The following is a 24,044-nucleotide window of genomic DNA, read 5'->3' as shown; positions in this document are numbered from 1 at the left end:
TGGAGCCTCACATCCTTGCTCACGTAAATATAGGATGATAGTTATCCAAAATTAAAATTTTATATCTAAGACCCGATGTATTATATGTTTACAATCTACCTTTTTCAGACTGACACAAAAAATAACTGAATAATAAACTGTAACTATTTGGGTATACATTCAGTCATACCTCATAGGCTGCTAGTGTGAAGATTGGTGTTGTTTCTTCATCTCACAAAGTCCTTTAAATTTAGGAGTGATTGTAGACATCTGAATTCTCATGTTGGGTGTGACATCTAGTCTGTAACAATATTTAGATTTTGTTGCCGCATGTCATGAAAATCCAGCTTTGCACACGCAAGTTGTGGGAAACAGAAGTTTGAGCACTGCATATTTAGACACTTGTGGATATTCTTGAAGATGACTGCACCAGAATTCAACTGGAGGATGCTCACTGAATTTCTGTTTCAAGCTAGTATCAGATGTAATATCTGTCAAACATTCATAATTTTGTGCAGATATGCCATCCAGGTTCTCTGAAACACAAAATGGATTTTGAACCCAGGTAGTCTGGTAGAAGATGGAAAGTATTTCTGAAATGCCTGTTGCAAATCATTTAAATATTGGATGATGCTACCATAAATAGTTTCTTCCAGGCTAGATTCTGCCACTATCAAAAAATTCATTCAGAGTTGGAAAGCATTCATACTGCCTATTTTCTTTACACTCCTTCCATAATTCAAGTTTACATTGAAAATATGCAGTTCTGTTGCTTGTTGTGAATATTGACATGCTCTTCCCTTAACATGAGAGATTTAGTTCATTAATTCTTATAAAAATATGTTGACATCTGATTTGTCAAGTTGCAATTGAAAAGCAAAGCTCGATTGAAGTTGTGACACCAATTAAATAAATAAATAAATTTTCTGTTTATACTCCGGGACGATCAAATGGTCAGAGGAGTTTACAAAATACACAGAATACAAGAAATAGCACTGCATTCAGCAGTCACAGGCTTGAACCCCGGTCACTCAAGGCACGTGTACTTATGCACCCGCGCGCCTGACCACTAGGCTACGTCGTAGAAAATTGTTTTTCTATTCTTGACTAATCTTGAATGCTAACGTTTAACAGTATTATTAGATAACTGAACTGTTTTAAGTTTCTTTTTTGACTGTTCACCAAGCACAAAAGTTGCCATTGCCACACATGGCTCAATTAGGGTTTCTGCAATTGTACGGGCTTCTTCTGCAAGTGTAATATGGTAACTTATCCTGTAAGCGGCCTCGGTAGTGTTTTCATTATTAGTTTTTGAACAAAAGTTGCCATTAATCACTATAAGGCACTGACAGTTTGTTAATGCCTCAAGCTTATGCTTGAAAAAACTACCTTTGTCCTTATATTCAGGTGATTCGTATTATGATGTCTATGAAATTTGGTAGGTAACAGGTTGTTTGATAATGCATAGGGCATCAGGGGTAAATTCATCACCTGCATGCATAAACCCCAGAGGCAAATAGGAATCATTGTACTTCCATTTTTTACTACTTTCAGCAGTTCTAGAACTACCAATACTGAATAGAGACAAAAAATGTTGAGATTCACTTACAACTGCAAGTGAATCTCATTTATTTTGTTACACCTGCACTTATTGTAGTAGTACTTGATTGTTTACTTAAACTACCTCTCTTTAGCCACTGATCCATGATAAATAAAAAACAAATTAACATTAATGTTACTACATGTTACTTCACTGACTCTACCATAGCTAATAAAAATAACTACTTTACTTCCCTTTTAATTATGTTAATCCTATATGAACTAAACCAAACTGGTGATCTGTGATGGTGGAAGCCACAAGTAAAGATTACTAAATAATGTAGTAGATGCAACAATTCAAGTGTGTTTATTTAATGTGCATATTTTTCTTTCTGCCTCCATATGCAACATACTTTATAATCAGATAGCTACGAATATATACAGTAGCATATGTAACAATGCTTTGCATGATTTAACCTTAATTAAACTGATTGCTGCTTGCTTTGTGAGTAAAGGGGGTTTCTTAACTAGATATTCTAATGGTCATTCAAAATAAACATATCACCAATTAAAGAAGTTATTTATTTTTAACAAACCATTATTCCTTTAAAATGTTTCCTTTTTTTCCCACTTTATTTTCTGAAGGTGTTACTTTATGAAGTATGAAAATGTTTCCTTTTTTTCCCACTTTATTTTCTGAAGGTGTTACTTTATGAAGTCTAAAAAAAATTGTATGATTGAGATATGAGTTTGTAAATAAAAGGTCAAAAATTTTTGCTCATAATATTTGAGAATTTGTAAATCAGATGTTGGAAACCACTATTTGAGTGCGAGAGAGAGAGAGAAGGAGATGGAATAAAATTTGCACATGCTTTTTGGTTGCTCTAAATGTGAAACTAATATATTTGTGGAACACTTCTTTTCGTATTAAGTATGCTACTTGTTTGATTAGATAAATCATCTTTCCATCTCTTCTTAGCTGTTCTGTACTTCATCAGCTGATGGGTCTGTAGTTCTTCAGTATTTTTGTCCATTATCCATAATATTTATGTTTTTCCATTTCTTTTTTTCTATAATACATCCATTCATTAATAGGATGATTAAAATAAGGTGGATTCATTAACAGGTTGTATTTTACATTGTTTTTTTGATTTCCTTATTTTTAACTTTATTAGTTATTTTCTAACTAGAAAATAACTAATAGATTTCCAGGCAGAGGCATAACTATGTCTCTGCCTGGAAATCATACGGTTTATGCACCTTTCGGCATTCTGACAAAGCATTGAAAAATCTGTCAACAAAGTTGAGCAACCAGGTGGTGCACTGCTTTCTTAGTGTTTTCATTTCTGTGGCTTCATTTATTTGTTTTAATTTTGCTGTTGTATTTCTTGTTTCAGCTGCATATGCTATTATAGGTCTTATTACAGTTTTATCTATTTTAACTTTTGCATCCTGATTAATATTTGAATTATTCCAAGTTATATCATTTAACTCCCCTGATATTCTATTTGCTTTTAATGCTTCTTTGAGGGCCCACTTCTGCTTCTTTTTGAATTATTCTTGAACTATTTATCTGTACTAAACTATTCCTATTGAACTATTCCTAGGTATTTAAATTTCATTACTTGTTCTGTTATTTTCCCTTCTAATTCTAATTTACATACAAGTGTGTTTTTTTTTTTTTTTTTTTTTTTTTAGCTATTGTTAGGCATTTTGTTTTTCCTCTTATATTTTCATGTTATATTCTTTTGCTTTTATATTATAATTATGTTACATCCTCTGCACAGCAGGTTATATTTAATTTTTTATTTTAATTCTTTATTTATTTACTGTATTTACTTCATTAATTAATTCATCCATTATCAAAAGTTGAAGAGTTGGACCCAGTGATTCTCCTTGTCTTATTCCTTTAATTATGTCTATTTCCTCGACCTGTTTTGATTATGCATTTATTGTATATATATATAAATATAAAAAATAATTACTTTTACTATTAATTGTTTAGGAACTTTATACAGCTCTAAGATTTCTATTACAGTAGAATCTCATTAATGCAAACTCTTGTTATACAAAATACTTGTTTATACGAAGTACATATATCCCTTGCAGAAGGATAGGCTTTTCTATTTAAACTTTTTTGTTTATTATAAAATTTGGTTAATATGTATATTACAAAGTTTTCACCCTGTGAGAATAGTAATAGAGGCATGTGATGCAAGAAAGCAAGCGTATGAGCTTATGTAACATCAGCCAAAAAAAAAAAAAAAAAAAAAAAAAAAAATCGCACAACCATTCCCTCTAAAAGTTTGTCCAGTTCTTCCTTGAATTTATTTAAGCTATCATCTTCGAAAATGACAGATGGAAGTTTGTTCCAGCAATAAACCACCCACTGGCTAAAGGCAAATTAAATAATGTTATTTTGTATGTTTAATACAAAGCTCTGAATGGCTGTCATATTATTGCTCTTATTCCTGTGGTGGCCCATTTCCATGTTTCTCAAAATACAGCACTGACTTGTTAGAATTTACCTTTATGTAAACAAAATTTTTTTATGTTAGCTACAGTATAAATATGTTCTGACAAACATCATTAGACTCAGTTGCAGTTGTTAGCATTAGCATTAGTAGAGGCATTTGATGCAAGAAAGAGAGCTTATGCAGCATCAGCCAAAAAAAAAAAAAAACCCACTTCCACTTCACCCCTCTGTTCGTTCAAAATACCTGTCCAGCTGAGCCTTAAACTTATTTAGGCTATCAACCTCCACCACAAGGGATGGAAGTCTGTTCCACCAACCAACCACCCGCTGGCTAAAGGCAAATTTCCGCAAGTCTATCCTACATCTGTCTTTCCTCAATTTGAATTTATGCCCTCTCAGGTGATTTTTCTGAGCTAGAGGAAGAATCCCATCAGCATTGAGCATGCTTAAACCATTCAAGGCTTTATACACCTCTATCACCTCGCTGGTGCCTAGTCTCCAGACACTGTAATTTGCAAAACTTAAGCCTTTCTTCGTAAGAGCACCCCTTTGTTCCATTCACTAATCTTGTTGCCCTTCTCTGTACTCGTTCCAGCAGCTCTACATCCTTCTTGAAATGAGGCCTCCAGACCTGTATACAGTACTCTAGGTGTGGCCTGACCATTGCCTTATACAATGGAATAATCACCTCCTTATCCCTGCTGGAAAAATTCCTGTATATCATTGACAATACTCCATGAGCTACTCTTGCAGCCCGTCTGCACTGCTCAGAGAACTTCATATCTGCCTGCACAACCACCCCCAAATCTCTTTCATTCTCTACCACTGTCAGTGTAGTACCACAGAGTTGATACGTTGCTCTGGGGTTGCTGTTTCCCATGTGTAGTACTTTACATTTGTCAATGTTAAACTTCATTTGCCACCTCTCAGCCCATCTGCTCAACCTTTCCAGATCCTGTTGCAGCAGCATAGTGTCAGTAGTGTCCTTGACAACCCTGCCAACCTTTGTATCGTCGGCAAACTTGGACATTAAGTTTGCCGACATCATCAATATCATTTATAAATACAGAAAACAATAATGGACCCAACACTGATCCCTGAGGGACTCCACTAATAACATTAGTCCACGATGAGCAGTGTCCATTGATTACCACTCTCTGTCTTCTCCCCCTCAACCACCCCTTTATCCATAGCAGCAATTTGCCTCCAATGTCACACTGCTCCAATTTGTGTAGCAGTCTTCCATGTGCAACAGTATCAAAAGCCTTTCTAAGATCCAAGTATATAATATCAAAGTTATTCCCTGCATCCAGTTCTTTTGTGATTGCATCATAGTATCCAATCAAGTTGGTCAGGCAAGACTTCCCCTTAACAAAACCATGCTGTGTCTGAGCTATAACTGAAGTCTTGTCTAAATGATCCTGCAGTGCTTCTTTAACTAGTGCCTCCATTAATTTTCCTGGAACAGAGGTTAAGCTCACAGGTCTATAATTACTTGTGTCAGCCTTTGATCCTCCTTTGTGAATTGGGGTCACATTTGCACATTTCCAGTCTGTGGGTACCTCCCCTGAGTCCAAGGAAGCTCTCATAATTATGGCTAAGGGTTTGCTTACTTCCTTTGCTGCCTCCTTTAATATAACTGGATAGATCCCATCCACCACGGGTGCCTTTCTTGTGTTTATCTTCAACAGTTTCTCCTCCACTTTACTCCCAGTTATTTCAAGATTCTGTAGCTTACTGCTAGAGTTGAATACACCTCTGGCATTCCCCTTGCTGAATAACTCCTCATGTGTGAATGTCGATGCAAAATATTCATTTAGTTTGTTAGCTACCTGAGCAGGATCATCAACAGTTGACCCATCAATATCAAGTGGATCAATCTGATGACCCCTTCCTTCTAGAGTTTACATAAGTAAAGAACTCTTTGCTGTTTTTCTTTGCATCCCTTGCCAAGGATTTCTCGTAATCTGCCTTCGTCTGCCTAACCTCCTTTGTAACTTGGTTGCATATCAACTTGTATCTATCATAGGCTTCTGGGTCACGTGTTCATTTATATGTATCCCATGCATTTTTCTTCTCTGTCATATGCCTCATTAGTTCATCTGACATCCATTTTGGCCTAAACCTTGAACAATATTTCTTAGTTGGTATGTAAAGCCTAGTAGCTTCCAAGATAAGTTCTTTGAATGCTTCCCATTTTGAATTTGCTGTTGGTAACATCATCAGTTGGTCCCACTGTATAGAATTTAAATACTGTCTCAGTCCATCGTAGTCACCTTTACGGAAGCAATAACCCTTCCCTTTACCCCTAATGGTAGTTACCTCTTTGAGTAAATCCCACTTCAGCACACTGTGATCACTGCCACCTAGTGGTTCATTTATCTGCACATCCTTAATGCGTGAAGAATCACTGCTGATAATCAAATCAAGAGTATTACTCCCTCTAGTTGCCTCCCGAACATGCTGATGTAGAAAACAATCATCCAATAAATCCACAAAAGCCCTGCTAGTGTGTGAGTAACCAGCCCCCAAATTCCAGTCAATATCTGGGAAATTAAAATCTCCCATTATAAGACTCTCTGATTTACTGGCCCACTCTATTTCCCTGTACAGTTCCTTATTATACTCATCAGAGTCATTAGGCCTATAGCACACTCCTACTCTGAATTTTGATCTCCCAATGCTTATGTCACACCAAACTGACTCAACACCGCACTGTCCGGCGATGTCGACTGGCTTCACTTCCTTGGTTTTTATGTGTTTCTTAACTAATAGCATAACCCCTCCCCCCTTCCTATCCTGTCTATCCTTTCTGTAGACGTTGTACTCCCCAAATTCCAGTTCTGCATCCCTTATATCTGTGTGATACCACGTCTCTGATATCCCAACAATATCTGCCTTTGATGTTTTGAGCAATACCTCAAATTCATCAAATTTATTTACTAAACTCCTAGCATTGGTGTACACGCAAGTATACCTGCACCTGTTTCTATTCTTAGCTACCCTAACACAACCCATGTGTTTACTTGTACCGCAATGGCTCCCAGCAGTCTCTGAAATACCATGCATCTTGTTTTTCAGGCTTCTGCTCATTCTAATAGAAGCAGTGCAAGAATCTCTTTCACCTCTGCCAGTGGCTACTGTCAATCCATTGGTCTTTGTCTCCCCCCAAGCTAGCAGTTTTCCGACCCACCTAACACTGCCTCGATAGCATCAGCAAATATTCTTGCACCCTTTCTTTTAAGTGTATCCCATCCCTGTAGAAGCAATCTCTCCTGTTAACAAGTACAGTCCAGGCTGAAAAAAATTCTACCCCTTGAGCCTTGCACAGTCTTTCCAGGGCCGAATTGATCGACAAGGCTCTCATCATATACTCCCTCCTATCGTGTCTGGGCAGAATTGCAGACACTTTCAAATTCAACCCTAATTCTCGGCTTTTGTTCAACAGTGACCTGTACTTGTTAAGTAATTCTGCCGGTCTCCTACTCTTAATATTATTAGTGCCAACGTGTACAACTATATATCACCTTTTGTGCCCTTAAAAGATGATATTTGCTCTACAACGTCATCAACCTTTGCCCCTGGCAGACATACTCTGGTCCTGTTCGACCTATCTTTTTTACAAAGCATGTTCCCCGTTTCCCTGACAATAGAGTCACCAACAACTACTAGTTCTTTCGGGACCAGCGCATTCTGCCTTGGGGGTTGTCTCTGTGTCACGCGATGCCCAAGTGCAAGCTCTGGCGTTGATGTGGGCAGCTGAGAGCTTGATGGGCCCCTCAATTTAGTTTCTTCGAGGGCATCCACCCTGTCCTTCAAGCTCTCATATAGGCCCACAAGAACGCCGAGTTGTTGCCTGATATCGATACACTCCTTGCATCGCGCACACACACAAAGACATCCCCCTTGGCAGTATCATGTCCTGTACCCGATTGCTCTGCAAACATCAAGCAAACAGTGCATTTTATAAGGCTGTGAGTCAGAGGACAACTGCCCCCCTCAGTTTTGCTCTGAGCCACAGCACTTCCATTAGCTTGAGCCTTTTGCTTTGCTGCTCTGGTCTGAGTCATGATTCTATTAATTAATTATAATTAATTATGTTATGTTATTAATTATGTTAAATATAATTAATTATATTACGTTTGTAATCTGTTGTTATATGTATTTATTTAAACATACAATTTAACTGCTAACGAAGTTCAACTAACGCTATCTAGTACGGTATATAACTATCGTATCACAAAGGCGGGAAAATTACGAACGGTAGCGGAGTTGAAACACGTGGAAACCTTTACCGATACTTTTATGCAATTACAAGGCCGAGTAAAGAATAAATACACCAAATTAATCAGAAAATCACAAAATAATGTTATACTACTAAATTTAAATCAAAATTTTTAGAAAAATAATAATTTCAAATCAATAAATAAGAAAAATCCACTTAGCGGCTTTGAACACGACCGTCTCTAGTAGCCTCGTCAGCAGAATGTTAAGCTAGGTTCAAAGAGCCTTTTATGTTACACTTATCTGTTTTGTGCCATTTTTATCAGAGCATTTTTTTTGGAACTTGTCTTTTAAAAATCAATTGAAAGTTTGCTTATGTTAAACCTCATCTAGCAGTGTTATGTTAACAAAACGTAAATGCAGAGAATTAAGCCTGGAAATAAAACTGAAAATTATACAAGAAAATTATACAAAATTATACAAGAACTGAAAAATATACAAGGATGGAACAAAGCAAATCGGACATTGAAGAGAATACAACATATCTTTATCTGCAATACTGAAAAACTGAAAAAACATGAAGTGTGTGACACTGGAGCAGCGATAAAAAAAAAAAAAAAAAGAAAGAAACAAATTTGTGGTGCAAAACATGAAGGGTTTGAAACAAAACTTTTTGAGTAGTACTAGCGAATACGTACATCAAATTTTCCAATATCAAGTCCAATTTTGCAAGAAAAATTAATTATTTAGCTCAGCAACATGGAATTAGTGCTCCAATGCAGCCGTGACTCACTCCCAAGATTTAAGGACCGAGTTTCGTGAAATGTTTATGGCGAGTCTGGATCAGTTTACAAAGAAAAGGCTGAGGACTGATTGTGTTCTGTAAGATCCATTCTTGGAAAATATGAGGTAAAGGATATTTATAACTTTGATGAGATGGGTTTTTATTATAATTTGCTGCCAAACAAAATATTTGCTGTTTGAAGAGAGGCTTGTAATGGTGGAAAATTAAGCAAACAAAGAGAATCACTTTTCTGTTACTGCAATGCAAATGGCAGTACAAGACTTCGCCTGCTTGTGATTAGACATTTTCAAGCCAAGATGTCTTAAAGTAGTTTACCATCTTCCATGCAATTATGAAGTCAAAAGAAGCACTCAAGGTGCTTGGCCTACATCAAAAGTTTTTATTATTGGCTCTCAAAAGTGGATGGAAGAATGACATCAGCAAAAAGGAAAATTTTGATGATTCTGGATTGTTACAAAGCACATCCTGCTAGGACTCTTAAGTTGACAAATATACGTAGGGTTGCCAGATTGTCTGAGATGTATGTAGGACATTGGAATCGAAAATGTAGGATATTTTTATGAAAATGAGGACAAACAGAGGACATGTTTTTATTACAGAAATTAATATCAAATGACTAAAATAGAAATGGTAAAAATGGTATGTATAGGTTACAAAGTAAGAAATATAAACATCATAACCCACAGCAAATAATTAAACCACAAAAGAAGAAAAACCAGTTAACACTAAACAGATTACAAAATCCTGATGTATAGTCTACTTACATTATATATATATTATTATTTTTATTTTTTGGCTGATGCTGCATAAGCTCATACACTTGCTATCTTGCGTCACATGCCACTACTACTACAGTGAAAATATCAACAATAAAAAAAAATTATTTTTAAAAAACCAGATATATAAACATCAAAACATTATAATATATGTACAGAAATGAACAGTTTATGTAATGAAAATTAAATATGCACACATCAAACTTTACAGTAAAAAACAAGCATAAAAATTATATACAGTCGAACTTGGTTATAACGAGCATCAAGGGACTGACAAAATTTCTTTGTTATACTGTTACTTGCTATATCAATGATAGCAGAGATGGGGAAACCCCTGGTGCTATTCAACAATGAACACTTTATATCAGCGATGAGTTAAATCTAACTCCTATTTTTTTTTTAAATTCTCAATAACTTTATAAAATGATAGATTCAAAAAACCAAAGAAATATTAAATATATACCTGCATATTATTTGTATTAATATGCTTGTATTAATACAGTACACTTAATATTAAACACACTTTATTTGTCTGTAATTTTAAAACCATACGCTTAATACTAAACACAAGTTGCTCTGTAATTAAAAACAATACTATTTAATAATAAACATGATTTCAATTAGTCTTTATTTATGAATCTTAAAATTGATGTTTGTTTTAAAGATTTCACTTTGATATTTTTTAAGTTTCCCCTTAAAACACTCAACGCAGTGAAGGTCTCATTACTTGCCTCAGTTCCTTCAAAAAAATTGACTAACGTGTCCATTGCACCTTGAGGTTGTGAGATTGTCGGCACCGATTTTGATTCACTTTCGATTGTCATCATATCATCACAATCATCATCTTTACCATCGTCATTATCGTCTTCGTTGATCACAGCATCTAGAATGTCACTCTTTGTAGGAAGACCACAAGTTAATAAGTTGTCATTGACTCCTACAAATTCATCAACGTTATCTGTATTAAAACCAACATTGTTACGTAGCAACTACTTGGATAATGGTAAGTTGTTTTCTTCGTATCCATCTTCATCTACAATTGAAATTTCATTTGAATTTAATTTCAATTTCTTGAAACAATTTGATATGGTTGTCAAAGTAACATTGTTCCACACATCATTCAATAAATTTATAGCATCCAGTATCGATATAGACTCTGTAAGTTTCTGTTCTCTTTGACTGATCAGATGTAGAACTAGAAATTTTTTATAAAATCCTTTCGAACTCGTGATTACACCTATGTCTATTGGTTTTAAAATTGATGTTGCATTGGGAGGCAGAAACGCTAGCTTAATGTTGGACAAATTTTGAATCTGGGGATGTGCAGGATAGTTATCAACTAACAATAAAATATTTTTCTTCTTTTTGAATAGCTCCTTATTACAATCATTTATGTATTGCCGAAAAATATCCGAGGTCATCCAAGCTTTCTTGTTCGCAGTGTAATCCACAGGAAGTTTCCTTACGTTTTTTTAAACACCGAGGTTTTAGTGATTTTTCGATAACAAACAGTTTTTTTTTATCAGTTCCTGTCATTTGCGCATGAGTACCATCAAGTGAGCCTTTGATTTTTTCCCACCAACTCATTTTTCCCCTTTCAATTTAAATGTATTGTCAGGTGTCAATTTATAAAAAAGTCCTGTTTCGTTGGCATTGTACTACAATAGTACAATGCCAACGTATATATAGTAGAGGCATGTAGTGCTATAGAAAGCAAGATTACGAGCTTGTGTAAAATCAGCCAAAAAGAAACAATTTCACACAACCATTCCCTCTAAAAGTTTGTCCAGTTTCTCCTTGAATTTATTTAAGCTATCAACTTCCACAATTACAGATGGAAGTTTGTTCCAGCAATTAATTACCCACTGGCTAAAGGCAAATTTCTGCTCATGAGGAAAGACAGTTCTGTTCTACAACTTCAAAATGAGGAAAGACTTCTATTCTACAACTGCCTTTCCTCATTTTGAATTTATGCTCCCTTGGGTTTATAATCTGAGCAAGCGAAGAATCCCATCAGAATTCAGCGTGCTCTACACCTTATACACCTCAATCAGATCACATCGCAGGTGTCTAGTCTCCAGCCACTGAAATTTGCAAAACTTAAGCCTTTCTTGGTAAGCGAACTCCTTCGTTCCCCTCACCAATCTTGTTGTTCTTCTCTGTACATGTTGAAGAAACTCTTATTCCTTCCTAAATTGAGGCCTCCAGATCTGTATGCAGTACTCAAGGCGTGGCCTGACCATTGCCTCATACAAAGGGATAATCACCTCCTTTTTCCTGCTAGCAAAATTCCTGTATATCATTGACAATATGATTTGCTCTGACAGCTTGACTGCACTACTGAGAAAGCTTCATATCTGACTGTACAATCGTTCCCAGGTCTCTTTCATTTTCTACACCACCCTGTTTAGTACCACACAGTTGGTACATTCCTCTGGGGTTACTTCTATCCATATGCAGTGCTTTGCATTTGTCAATGTTAAAACTTCAATTGCCACTTCTCAGCCCATCTGCCCAAGTTTTCTAGATCCTGTTTCAGTAGCACAACTGCTGTAGATGTCTTCATCGTTGAAATCTTTCCTGATTTCTGCCCAAACACGGTCAATCCATTCGTTTGCCATTATTGGATCTGCAGATCGAGATTGTCCACTAATTTTTGCATAAACGATGTTGTTGGTTTTTAAATCTATTCAGCCAACCTTGTTGCACACAAAATTGTTGTGCCCAAATTAGATCCTGACTTTATATACTGCACTTTATATACTGCACTCTAATTAACAAGGTGATGTGTCCAATAATACATCAGTATATATTAACTTCACTCTGGCATCACCCTAGGAATAAAAGGTGTAATATACATATAAGACCAAAGAGTTAATGATAAAAGTAACAAAATAGGTTCTTTTTTTTTTTTCTTTCTTTTTTATGAAAATCCCAAACATGAGAGGTATTAGAACCTGTAGTACTTAATACCGTGCTTGGGTTGGATGTTGAGAAGATATTTGTTGGCATTAGACTTGAACTTCTGTAGACTGTAATTTCAGGAAATACGTATGAAGTAAGGTTGTTCCAGAAAACAGCAGTTGAATGAATAAACGAGGAAGATGAAAAGTTAGTTCTGTGAGTTTGAAGATGGACAGTAAATGGATGTTGTCAGACAGCACGTTTTCGGGCTGTTTTGAAAGAGAGAGCAGGAATAATACAAGCCAATTCAAAAGAACAGTGCCCATGGAAGTATTTGTAGAAAAGGCATGCAGCAGAAACAGAACATCTATGAGACAGAGTGGAGAGACTCTGTTAGAGAGGAGTTATTAATTAACCTAACTGCCCTTTTCTGAATGGAATCTAGAAGCTTGAGAGAGGTTTTGGGGACACCACCCCAGATGTGGGAACAATATTCCATGGTAGGGTGGATTTGCGATTTGTACAGATTGAACAGCTGTTTGGAAGAAAAGTAATGCCGAGAGCGAAAGAGAAAAGGAAGTTTTTTTAGATGCAGAGGAAGCAATATTTGTAATGTGCTTGAGCCGAGAGAGAGAGAGAGAGTGTGTGTGTGTGTGTGTGTGTGTGTGTGTCAGGGTAATCCCCAAAAGAGAGATATCAACTTGCCTAGAAATCAGAGGAGCAAAGATAAGCATAGGAGCAGAAGAATCCTTTTTGTGAGATATAAGACAGTACTGAGTTTTAGAAGGATTGAAATCAACTAAGTTGTTTTTGCCCCACTAAAGAATTACCTGGCAATCGGCATTTAAGGAATTGGTAGCGAATATTTGAGAAGTTGAACCTGTTTGAGCAGGGCAAGGTTTCTCAATATGGAAAGTGGAATGCAATGTGCTATCATCGGCAAAACTATGGATAGGATTTCCAGTCAATGGAAGAAGGTCCAATTAATATACAAGAGGAAAAGAGTGGTGGAAAGAACTGAACCTTGGGGGGACACCAGCATTAGTGGAGAAGTTAGAAGACAGAGAGCCATCTACCACACCAACTACGGAGGATGCGGAAAGGTCAGGGAATGACCACCGCATATTCCCGGACCAATATGGCCTTAGTTGCTAATGCTCCTAAAAAAAAAACCAAATAACAATAACGGCCATCTACCATCACCCTCAGTGAGCTGTCAGAGAGAAAACTGGATAACCAATTACAAAAAAAAACAGCTGGCAAACGAACAAATGGAAGCTTGTTTAGAAGACCTTTATGCCAAACACGATCAAAAGCCTTTGAGATGTCAAGAGCAACTGTTTGTGTTTCACTGAACTTTTCCATTGAATGTCCATGAATGGGTAATGTAAGCCAGAATATCACTAGTGGATCGACACTGACGGAATCCACACTGGCAATCATTGATAAGATGGAAGGTTTCTAAGTAGTTTAAGAGTTTGTGGTTAATTGATTTCTCCATTACTTTAGAAAGAGTATAAGTAATTGCAATCGTACGATAATTGGATGGGAGGGATTTGTCACCCTTTTAAAGAATTGGCTGGATATGAGCAAATTTCCAAGCAGAAGGAAAAACACCTTTGGAATAAGAAAGTGAAAAAAGGCTGCAAGGTCAAGAGTAAATTCGGGACCACAGGTTTTGAGAATAAGTGGAGAAATACCATCAGGACCTGGAGCTTTCTTAGCATCAAGATTCCTCAAAATACTTCTGACCTCCTTTTGACGGAAGATCACAGGAGGCATTGAATGGACCATGGCGGGAGGTGTTTTACCAAGATCATTAATACATGAGTTGAAAGAAAAATGGGATGCTAGCAGGTCAGCTTTATCCTTGGCTGAAGTGACAACAGAACCATTTGGTTTTGACAGAGATGGGAGCAGAGATGGGCAAGAGTTGCGACCGATATAGTGTTCTTCATGTCTTGTTGTTGCTAGTACTCACTTCTCCATTTACATCTTACACGGGTATAAGTGTATATGTACTTGAACTGTAACACATCAATGTATAACAATTGACTTTATATACTGCACTCTAATTAACAAGGTGATGTGTCCAATAATACATCAGTATATGTTCTAATGAGGAGGGATGCTTCTATGTTATAGAATGAGAGCAAAAATAAGCAGAACTTACCAGTATAATAACTGTCTTGGTCCGACAGGAACTGATTCAGTGTCTGTATTTTTCTTGTCTTACTCTGGAAGCTTCGGCTGGGAGGGCTTGGGAGTACTTCAAGGTGAAATAGCGGGATCGGCTTCCTTAATATGGAGAGTAGATTTTGTCATAGATATGACTCTGAAGTCAGGACAAGACGGAGAAGCGAGCAGTTGATTAACGGCAAGGTGATCGGACAAAAGGTTTTACCCTAGGTCTCTGGGTTAGTCTTCATTCAGTCAAAAAACAGGAACTGCAGCATAACAGAATGAGCCAGCCAACACACTGTTCTCTGTCACCCACCTGAATATATATCCCCCCCCTTATGTCTTTACCATGTTTTCATTGGCTAGGGTACTCATTAATGGGGGACTAATTCCCAGGGTCTGTTAATTGGGAATAAAACACTGCTCAAAAAGGAACTATGTTGATGCGAAAACTGAACCTCATATCTAGGCGGGGTGAAGGTACCAAATATTTCAGTGGGTGTCCGCTGGGTTGGGGGCCTCATGTCGTGCATAGGAACTGCTAAATGCAATTAACTTGCAGACATGAGCAGATATACATCCTTTCTAGAGTGAGGCATCCAAACTTGTGTACAGTACTCAAGATGCAACCTAACAATTGCCGTATTCAAAGGGATAATTACCTTCTTATTCCTGCTAGTAAAGCTTCTGTATATCCTTGACAAAACCCCATGAGCTGCCCTGGCAGCATGTCTTCACAGATCAGAGAATTTCATTCTGACTGCACAGTTACTCCCAGGTCTTTTTCATTCTCTACTACCCTGAGTGTAGTACCACACAGTTCCTCTGGTGTTACTGCTACCCATATTGCAGTACCTTGCATTTGTCAATGTTAAACTTCAACTGCCATTTCTCAGCCCATTGACCCAATTTTCCTAGATCTTGTTGCAGTAGCTCACCCTGACGACTGTCGTTAACCATCCTGACTGCACATCCAACTCTGCAAATTTACACATTAATCCTGATCTACAGGAATACCTCGCATAGCACGGTTAATTCTTGCCAAAAAAATACCACACTATGCGAAACCACGCTGATCGAGGTATTATTAGTATGTATTTTAATGTAATGCATTCCGACAATTTGATTATATGGGTTGAGTTGCAAAAAATATATAGGTGTTTGTTTACAGTGGTCTCAGACAGTTTTTAAATTCTGTACAGTGGGATCAACTGACGATGTTACCAACAGTACATTCTAAGTGGGAAGAATTAAAGGAATTAATCGTGGAAACTACTAAAAGTTTCATACCTATTAAGAAATATTGTGCAAGGTTTAGGCCTAAATGGTTATCAAATGAACTAATGAGACTCATGACAGAGAAGAAAAATGCATGGGATGCATATGAATTATCAACCGATTGAGAAGCCTATGGCAGATATAAGCTAGTCTGTAATCAGGTCACAAAGGAGGTTAGGCAGGTGAAGGCAGATTACGAGAAATCTTTGGCAAAAGATGCTAAGAAAAACAGCAAGGATTTCTTTACTTATATAAACGCTAAAAGGAAGGGGATGAATCTGATTGGTCCACTTGATATCGATGGTTCAACTGTTGATGATCCTGCTCAGATAGCAAACAAACTGAATGAGTATTTTGCATCTACATTCACACATGAGGAGTTATTAAGGTTTGAAAATGGCAGAAGGTTATCAAATTGTAGCAAGGTGCTTAATGATTTTGTTATAACTGAGAGCAAAGTGGAGGAGAAATTGTTGAAGTTAAACATAAAGGCACCTGGGGTGGATAGGATCTATCCAGTTATATTAAAGGAGGTGGCAAAGCAACTAAGCAAACCCTTAGCCATAATTATGAGAGCATCCTTGGAATGCATTACATTAAAATACATACTAATAATATCCACATCTCCACTCCATGGGAGGTTCCCATGGACTGGAGATGTGCAAATGTGTCCCCAATTCACAAAGGGGGATTCGAAGGGTGACATGAGTAATTACAGACCAGTTAGTTTAACTTCTGTTCCGGGTAAAATAATGGAGTCACTGGTTAAAGATGCATTGCAGGATCATCTAGACAAGACTTCAGTTATAGCTCGGACACAGCATGGTTTTGTTAAGGGGAAGTCTTGCCTGACCAATTTGATTGGACACTATGATGCAGTCACAAAAGAACTGGAGGCAAAAAATAATTGTGATATCATATATTTGGATTTCAGGAAAGCTTTTGACACTGTTGGCATGGAAGACTTTTGTACAAATTGGAGCAGAATGGTATTAAGGGTAAGTTGCTACAATGGATTAAAGGATGTTTGAGTGGGAGAAGACAGAGGGTGGTAATTAATGGGTGCTGCTCTTCGTGGACTGATGTTATTAGTGGAGTCCCACAGGGTTCGGTGTTGGGTCCTCTGTTGTTTTGTATATTTATCAATGATATTGATGAAGGTATATCAGGCGTAGTGTCGAAGTTTGCAGATGATACAAAAGTTGGCAGGGTTGTTAATGACAGTAATGGCAGTGTGCTACTGCAACAGGATCTAGATAATTTGGGCAGATGGGCTAAGAAGTGGCAACTGAAGTTTAACCTTGACAAATGCAAAGTACTGCATATGGGTAGAAGTAACCCCAGAGAAACGTACCAACTGTGTGGTACTACCCTTAAGGTGGTAGAAAATGAAAAAGACCTGGGATTAATTGTGCAGTCAGATATGAAGTTTTCTGAGCAATGCAGATAGCTGCCAGGGCAGGTCATGGGGTTTTGTCAATGATATATAGGAATTTTGCTAGCAGGGAAAAGGTGATTGTCCCTCTGTATAAGGTAATGGTCAGGCCACGCCTTGAGTACTGCATACAGGTCTGGAAGCCTCATTTTAGGAAGGATGTAGATTTGCTTGAGCGTGTACAGAGAAGGGCAACAAGATTGGTGAGGGGAATAAAGGGATCCTCTTACCAAGAGAGGCTTAAGTTCTGCAAATTGCAGTGGCTGGAGTCTAGGCACCTGTGCGGTGATCTGATTGAGGTGTATAAGGCCTTGAATGAGTTGAGCACGCTGAATTCTGATGGGATCCTTCCACTTGTTCAGATTACGAACCGAAGGGAACATAAATTCAAACTAAGAAAGGACAGATGTAGAATAGATGTGCAGAAATTTGCTTTTAGTCAGCGGGTGGCTAATTGCTGGAGCAAACTTCCATCAGTTATTGTGAAAGTTGATAGTTAAAATAAATTTAAGGAGGAACTGTACAGGCATCTGGAGAAAATGCTGTGTTTTTTTTTTTTTTTTTTTTTTGGCTGATGCTGCATAAGCTCATACACTTGCTTTCTTGCATCACATGCCACTTCTATTACTATAAATTGATGCACACAAATTTCTTGCAAAAAAAGAAATTAAAATGATAAAAATGAAAAATACTAGTTAAGTACAGTACAAAACTATTTTATTGCAGTATGTACATACCAAAAGAATATAAGTGAAGTATGTACTGTATTTTTATTTTGAAAAATAACTGATCAGCTTAGTTTGCACAGTTTTTTCTTTTTTTTTTTCTTCTTTTTATCTGCATATATCTCTTTATAACATCGAATGCCATTTTGCAACGCCTGCCTTACTTTCGTACCTTGTTCGATGTTTGGATCTAGAAGAACTCTCAGTGCCATTACATTTCTTCTTTCCACTCATATTTGCCTCTAAAGGTGTAACATTTTTAAAAAAATAATCTTTAATAAAAATACACAGCGAAAAATATTTGTACAGCTTGTGCATAGTGAACGACCTCACCACTCGGAATCTAGTGTTTAGTAATGTATGAATGCTAGCAGAGTCCATATATAATGGGAGTTGTGACAACAGTCAGCTGACCTTGAATCCATAATGCATTGGCCTACGTGCTGGCATTATAATACGTACATACATATCAAATGTATTGGTGCGTAACGCATTTAATTTTTTTTCAATTTGTAAACCGTGCTATAGCAAAACCTGCGCTACGTGAGATATTCCTGTACTGTCATCAGGCTTAATGTCTAAACCTGATTACCTTCATCAGTATCATTGATAAAGATTGAAAACAGCAATGTGCTCAGCACTAAACCCATGGGGAACTACACTAATAACGTTAGTAGTAGTAGTAGTGGCATGTGATGCAAGAAAGCAAGCGTATGAGCTTATGCAGCATCAGCCAAAAAAGAAAAATAAATAAATAAATTACAAAACAATCCCCTCTAAATATTTGTCCAGTTCATCCTTAAATTTATTTAACCTATCAACTTCCACAATGACAGATGGAAGTTTGTTCCAGCAATTAACCACCCGCTGGCTGAAGGCAAATTTCCGCACATCTATTCTACATCTGTCCTTCCTCAATTCCAATTTATGCCCCCTTAGGTTCGTAATCTGAACAAGTGGAAGAATCCCATCAGAATTCAGCATGCTCAATTGGTGCATAACGCAGTTAATTTTTTTTCAATTTGTAAACCGCGCTATAGCAAAACCTGTGCTATGCAAGGTATTCCTGTACTGTCATCACCCTTAATCTTTAAACCTGATTACCTTCATCAATATCAGATGCCTCCGTAGCCAGGTGGGAAGGAGAAGCAGTGGTAGCACACGCTTCTTGATTAGACCGGGGTTTGAGCCCATCACCACCAAATACGGAGGATGCAGAAAGGTCAGGGAATGACCACAGCATATTTCCAGAGCAATATGGCCTTAGTTGCTAATGCTCCTAAAAACCAAACAACAACAACAGCATCAATATCATTGATAAAGATTGAAAACAAGAAACAGCAGGCACTGCTCTTCGTGGAAGAGCAGTGCCCACTGATAGGCAACTCCTGTTTTCTTTTAGTTAACCATCCCTTTATCCATAGCAGTAACCTGACCTTAATCAAACTGACTCAAAATTACACTTGTCACCCATATCAACTGGATGCACTGCCTTAGATTTAATATTCTTCTTAACTAAGAGCGTAACCCTTCCACCTTTTTGTCCTGTATTTCCTTCCTGTATACGTATTGAGGAAGGATGGTTGCAGGATAATGTGCGTAATTTTCCCTTCAGCCAGTGGGTGGTTGATTGTTGGAACATGGTGTCCATCTGTTTTTGTGGAAGTGGATGGGTTGAATAAATTCAAGGGAGAACTAGGCAAATTCTTGAAGGGTAAGAATAGGTGATGTGGTTTTTTTTTTGGCTGATACTATATAAGCTTGCTTTCTTGCATCATTTGGATTTCGATGGTTCAAATGTTGATCCTGCTCAGGTGGCTAACAAACTAAATGAGTATTTTGCATCTACATTCACACATGAGGAGTTATTCAGGGAGGTGAATGCCAGAGATGAATTAAACTCTGGCAATGAGCTAGATGATTTTGTAATAACTGAGAGGAAAGTGGAGGAGAAATTGTTGAAGATAAACATAAGAAAGGCACCTGGGGTGGATGTGATCTGTCCAGTTATATTAAAGGAGGCAGCAAAGGAAGTAAGCAAACCCTTAGTCATAATTATGAGAGCCTCCTTGGACTCGGGAGGTACCCATGGACTGGAGATGTGCAAATGTGACCCCAATTCACAAAGGAGAATCAAAGGGCGACAAGTAATTAGAGACCTGTTAGTTTAACTTCTGTGTCAGGGAAATTAATGGAGTCACTGGTTAAATACATTGAGCACAGTGTGTACTGAAAGGACCTATACATTTGTATGTTTGTGATGTTGGCCATCTCTGAAACAGATATTCACCTCTGCTGTGTAAACCTATGCAGCAAACATATCTATAAAATATGAGCAAAGTTTTTGAAGTGTAGTGTAGTGTTGGGTAATGTTATTATGCAGACTGGCCACTTAGCTACAAAGAAAGCAAGCAACCAGCCAAAGAACTTCCTGGGACGCATCTTGTCACAAGGAGGCAGATCTTGACAAATGCATACTGAATTTTCTAGTGGCTAAACAAAGAAAACTCCCATACCACCAAGTTAGTGTCTGCTCACGCATAGACAGTATCATGCCCTAGATGGAAAAGAGTAAAATAGAAGAAAGAAATTAATGAAAGAGTAAAGTAGTAAATAAATCCAATAATGACCTAAGTAAAAAAAAAAAAAAATTCCCAACACAACCATATCAGGGCCAGAAAAGACAAAAGTATGCAAAGCTGATAGAGATGTTCAGAAAGAACTGACTGGAATGGGACGGGGGAGATTTGCACTTAGTTAAAAAAACATTTAGAATCTAATGCAGTATAAGTTGACTAATCATGCAGTTTTTTGTCTTGAAAATTTAAATTTCTCCTTAGTCATATATTCACTGTTTAAATCGACTTTTCCTGCCTCATTTCTGTAGTCATCCTTTGATCTCAAAGTGCTACACATTGAGTTACTGGCTACTTTTTAATTCAATTATTTCTGCTCATTTTTCTTTTCCCTTACATAGCAGATCATGAAACTAAACCTAGGCATAGGTGATGAGTGACATTGCTCATTGAAGCTGTATATATTCATCAGAGGCTTTGAATATGTAACTGAGCCTTTGCTTGTACTATTAATTGGTTTTCTATATAAACAGTGACTCAAAAGGGATGTGAATTATTATAAATTTATAATCACAAACGTTCACTTTTGTAAACTCAAGAAGTAAACCCGAATGACAGAAACTGTCATTCGTGTTTACTTCTTGAGTTTACATCCTTTTGTTTTAAAAGGTGAGAGACACTGTATATTTGTGATAAATATATTTGTAAAATTAATATCAATAAATTTATTGGTATTATTTCATGGCTTTCTAGCTTTAAGCAACTACTTTTAATTCAAGCTTAGGATTTTATACTTGGCATATTAGTCAATCTTAAAATTGTGGATGATTTTTTAAAAATAATTTTAAAGGAGTTAAGAAATTTTCATTGGAATAAACAACCAATAAAAAGACTAAGATGATAGCAAGTATTTTTTGTGGATTGGATAAAGGCATTGGATGAGTGATTTTTATGCAAGAAGTTTAAAGTTGCTTGATTATTGATAATCTTACCCCAACTGAAAGTGGAAAAACCTTTAGTCTCTCAGTTTAATATTTTTTCCACAAGCATATTGCAACCATGTGGCCTAAGTATAATTAAACCGGTATCAGTTGCACAAGATCAATTTGACCCTGCACAACTGACAGAGGTTTATGTATCATGTACTCCATCCACATAGCTGAAATTCCTAATACATCTTTTTGAAAATGTTTTCTGTGAATTGTCTGCAGAAAATTCCAGAAATTTGTTAATTATCACACAATTAGTAAAAAAATTCATGATTAACATAACCTTATTATATGCATATTGATAGTTACGTGTCATGAAGAGATATTGATAGATTTCATTTTACTGCTGCATGCCTTTTTCCGATCAGTAACGCTTTCTGGGTTCGTGACATTGATGCATTGTCTAGAATCAAAGTTAGAGAAGGTTCTAATGTAATTTTGCCTCACGTTACTGGCTGGTATCAGTTATGTGCTAATTTCCCCTCCTTTCTCTAACTAACATTTTCTAATGCAAAGATACTTGACCTTAGAGATATTAGCAAAGATCCTTGCACCGCCTTTGTTTGAATTCCATCTTTTCAAAATAAGTTGTCTGCCAACTGAGACCTGGTTTGCTTGTTTTTATGGACTGCAAATTGAAAATATTTATATATAGTATTCTATAATTTGGACTACTATTTCTTACTAGTGAGGGTTCTTCAGTACCAGTTCCATTTTACATCAGCTAAATAATTTATCCAGATTTTGTTGATGCAAATGTAGTAGATGATATAAATCCTGTGTCAACTGCAAATTTTGAAATCAGTCTTCTTATACTTTCCAAAATGTCATAAACAAATATCAGAAACAGTACATGTGATCAAGTATTGAACTGAATGTCTCATAGGCTAAGCAGAAATTTTTATTAGTAATTTTTATTATTCTTTTTCCCTTGTATATAAATGTGTTGAATAATGAATTTGTCATACACTCATTGTCAGATATAAATTTGATTGAATTTATTTTGAATGACATCTCTAAGAGCATTTGCCACAGATTCTCTTTGTTAAATGGCTCTGTTAGATTAGTACTATACTGTTTAGGTCAATTTATGTAAATTATTGTTAACCTTTGTTCAGTGATCCTCCTCTCTCAGAAGATGATCTTCCCTCAGGAGAGTGGCTTTGTCATCGCTGTAAATTATCTCCTCAGGTGTGTATTTATAACTGTTGGAATTATGTATTAATGGTATGTATTAATTTTATCATTTACAGTAAAGAAAAATATTTCATGTCAATGTGTCTGCAACCCCATCCTGATAATAAAAATCATTTTAACAAAGAATTTGATTATGAATTGGCTTTGAATTTTGTAGAGACCCCTTTTTATATCAAGAATCCTTACCTTTGATAAGGATAAAGCTTGACACTTGTTAGTTTCAGTCTTTATCTCTGGGGGTTTTGTTCATGTTGCTTTGGAAAATTAGTTTACTTATATTTGAAGACAACATCGAAAATAGGGACCTTAGAAGCAACTATATTCACCTTGAAGATATTGCCATATATGCTTGTGTGTATGTTTTGTATCATTTTGCCAGATATTTTTGTTTTATATATGTTTTTTCATTGTGAGGGTCACACCCTTATGTATTATCTTCCTGATTGTTCCTAAGAAAACTGATAGATTTTAGTGTGGTGGTGATCATGTATCTGGGCATTTAATTTATTAGTGTTAGTAGAGGCATATGATGCATGAAAGCAAGCTGATATAGCATCAGCAAAAAAACAAAAACAAAAAAAACCCTTTCCATTTCACCCATCCATTTACTCCAAATGCTTATTTAGTTCTGCCTTGAACTTATTTAAATTTTCAGTCTCCACTATGACAGATGGAAGTTTGTTCCAACTATCAACCACCTGCTGGCTAAAGGCAAATTTCTGCACGTCTATTCTACAATTGTCTTTCTTCAATTTGAATTTAGGTCCCCTCAGGTGAGTAACCCAAGCAAGAGGAGGAATCCCATCAGCATTGGGCTTGCTCAAACCATTCAAGGCCTTATACATCTCAATTAGATTAACCTCACAAGTGCCTAGTCTCCAGATGCTGCAACTTGCAGAACTTGAGCCTTTCTTGGTAACAGCAACCCTTTTTTCCCCTCGCCAATCTCATTGCCATTCT

At 36.7% G+C, this 24,044-nt stretch overlaps 1 protein-coding gene across 1 annotated transcript in view; it reads left to right on the top strand.

Annotated features, from left to right (window-relative positions):
* The window catches only part of LOC150085767 (PHD finger protein 12), a 529,395-nt gene that overhangs the window by 5,385 nt on the left and 499,966 nt on the right, over positions 1-24,044 (top strand). The window contains exon 3 of the mRNA XM_090373472.1: positions 23,006-23,078. Within this exon, the coding sequence (XP_090229598.1) occupies positions 23,006-23,078 (73 nt within the window). The remainder of the gene's footprint in view (positions 1-23,005; positions 23,079-24,044) is intronic.

The sequence above is a fragment of the Mastigoproctus giganteus genome, chromosome 5 (assembly GCF_048544385.1).
Source record: "Mastigoproctus giganteus isolate SK-2022 chromosome 5, ASM4854438v1, whole genome shotgun sequence".
Lineage (NCBI taxonomy): Eukaryota > Metazoa > Arthropoda > Arachnida > Uropygi > Thelyphonidae > Mastigoproctus > Mastigoproctus giganteus.
The sequence above is the reverse complement of the archived record's forward strand: the minus strand, read 5'-3'. Positions and strand labels throughout refer to the sequence as shown.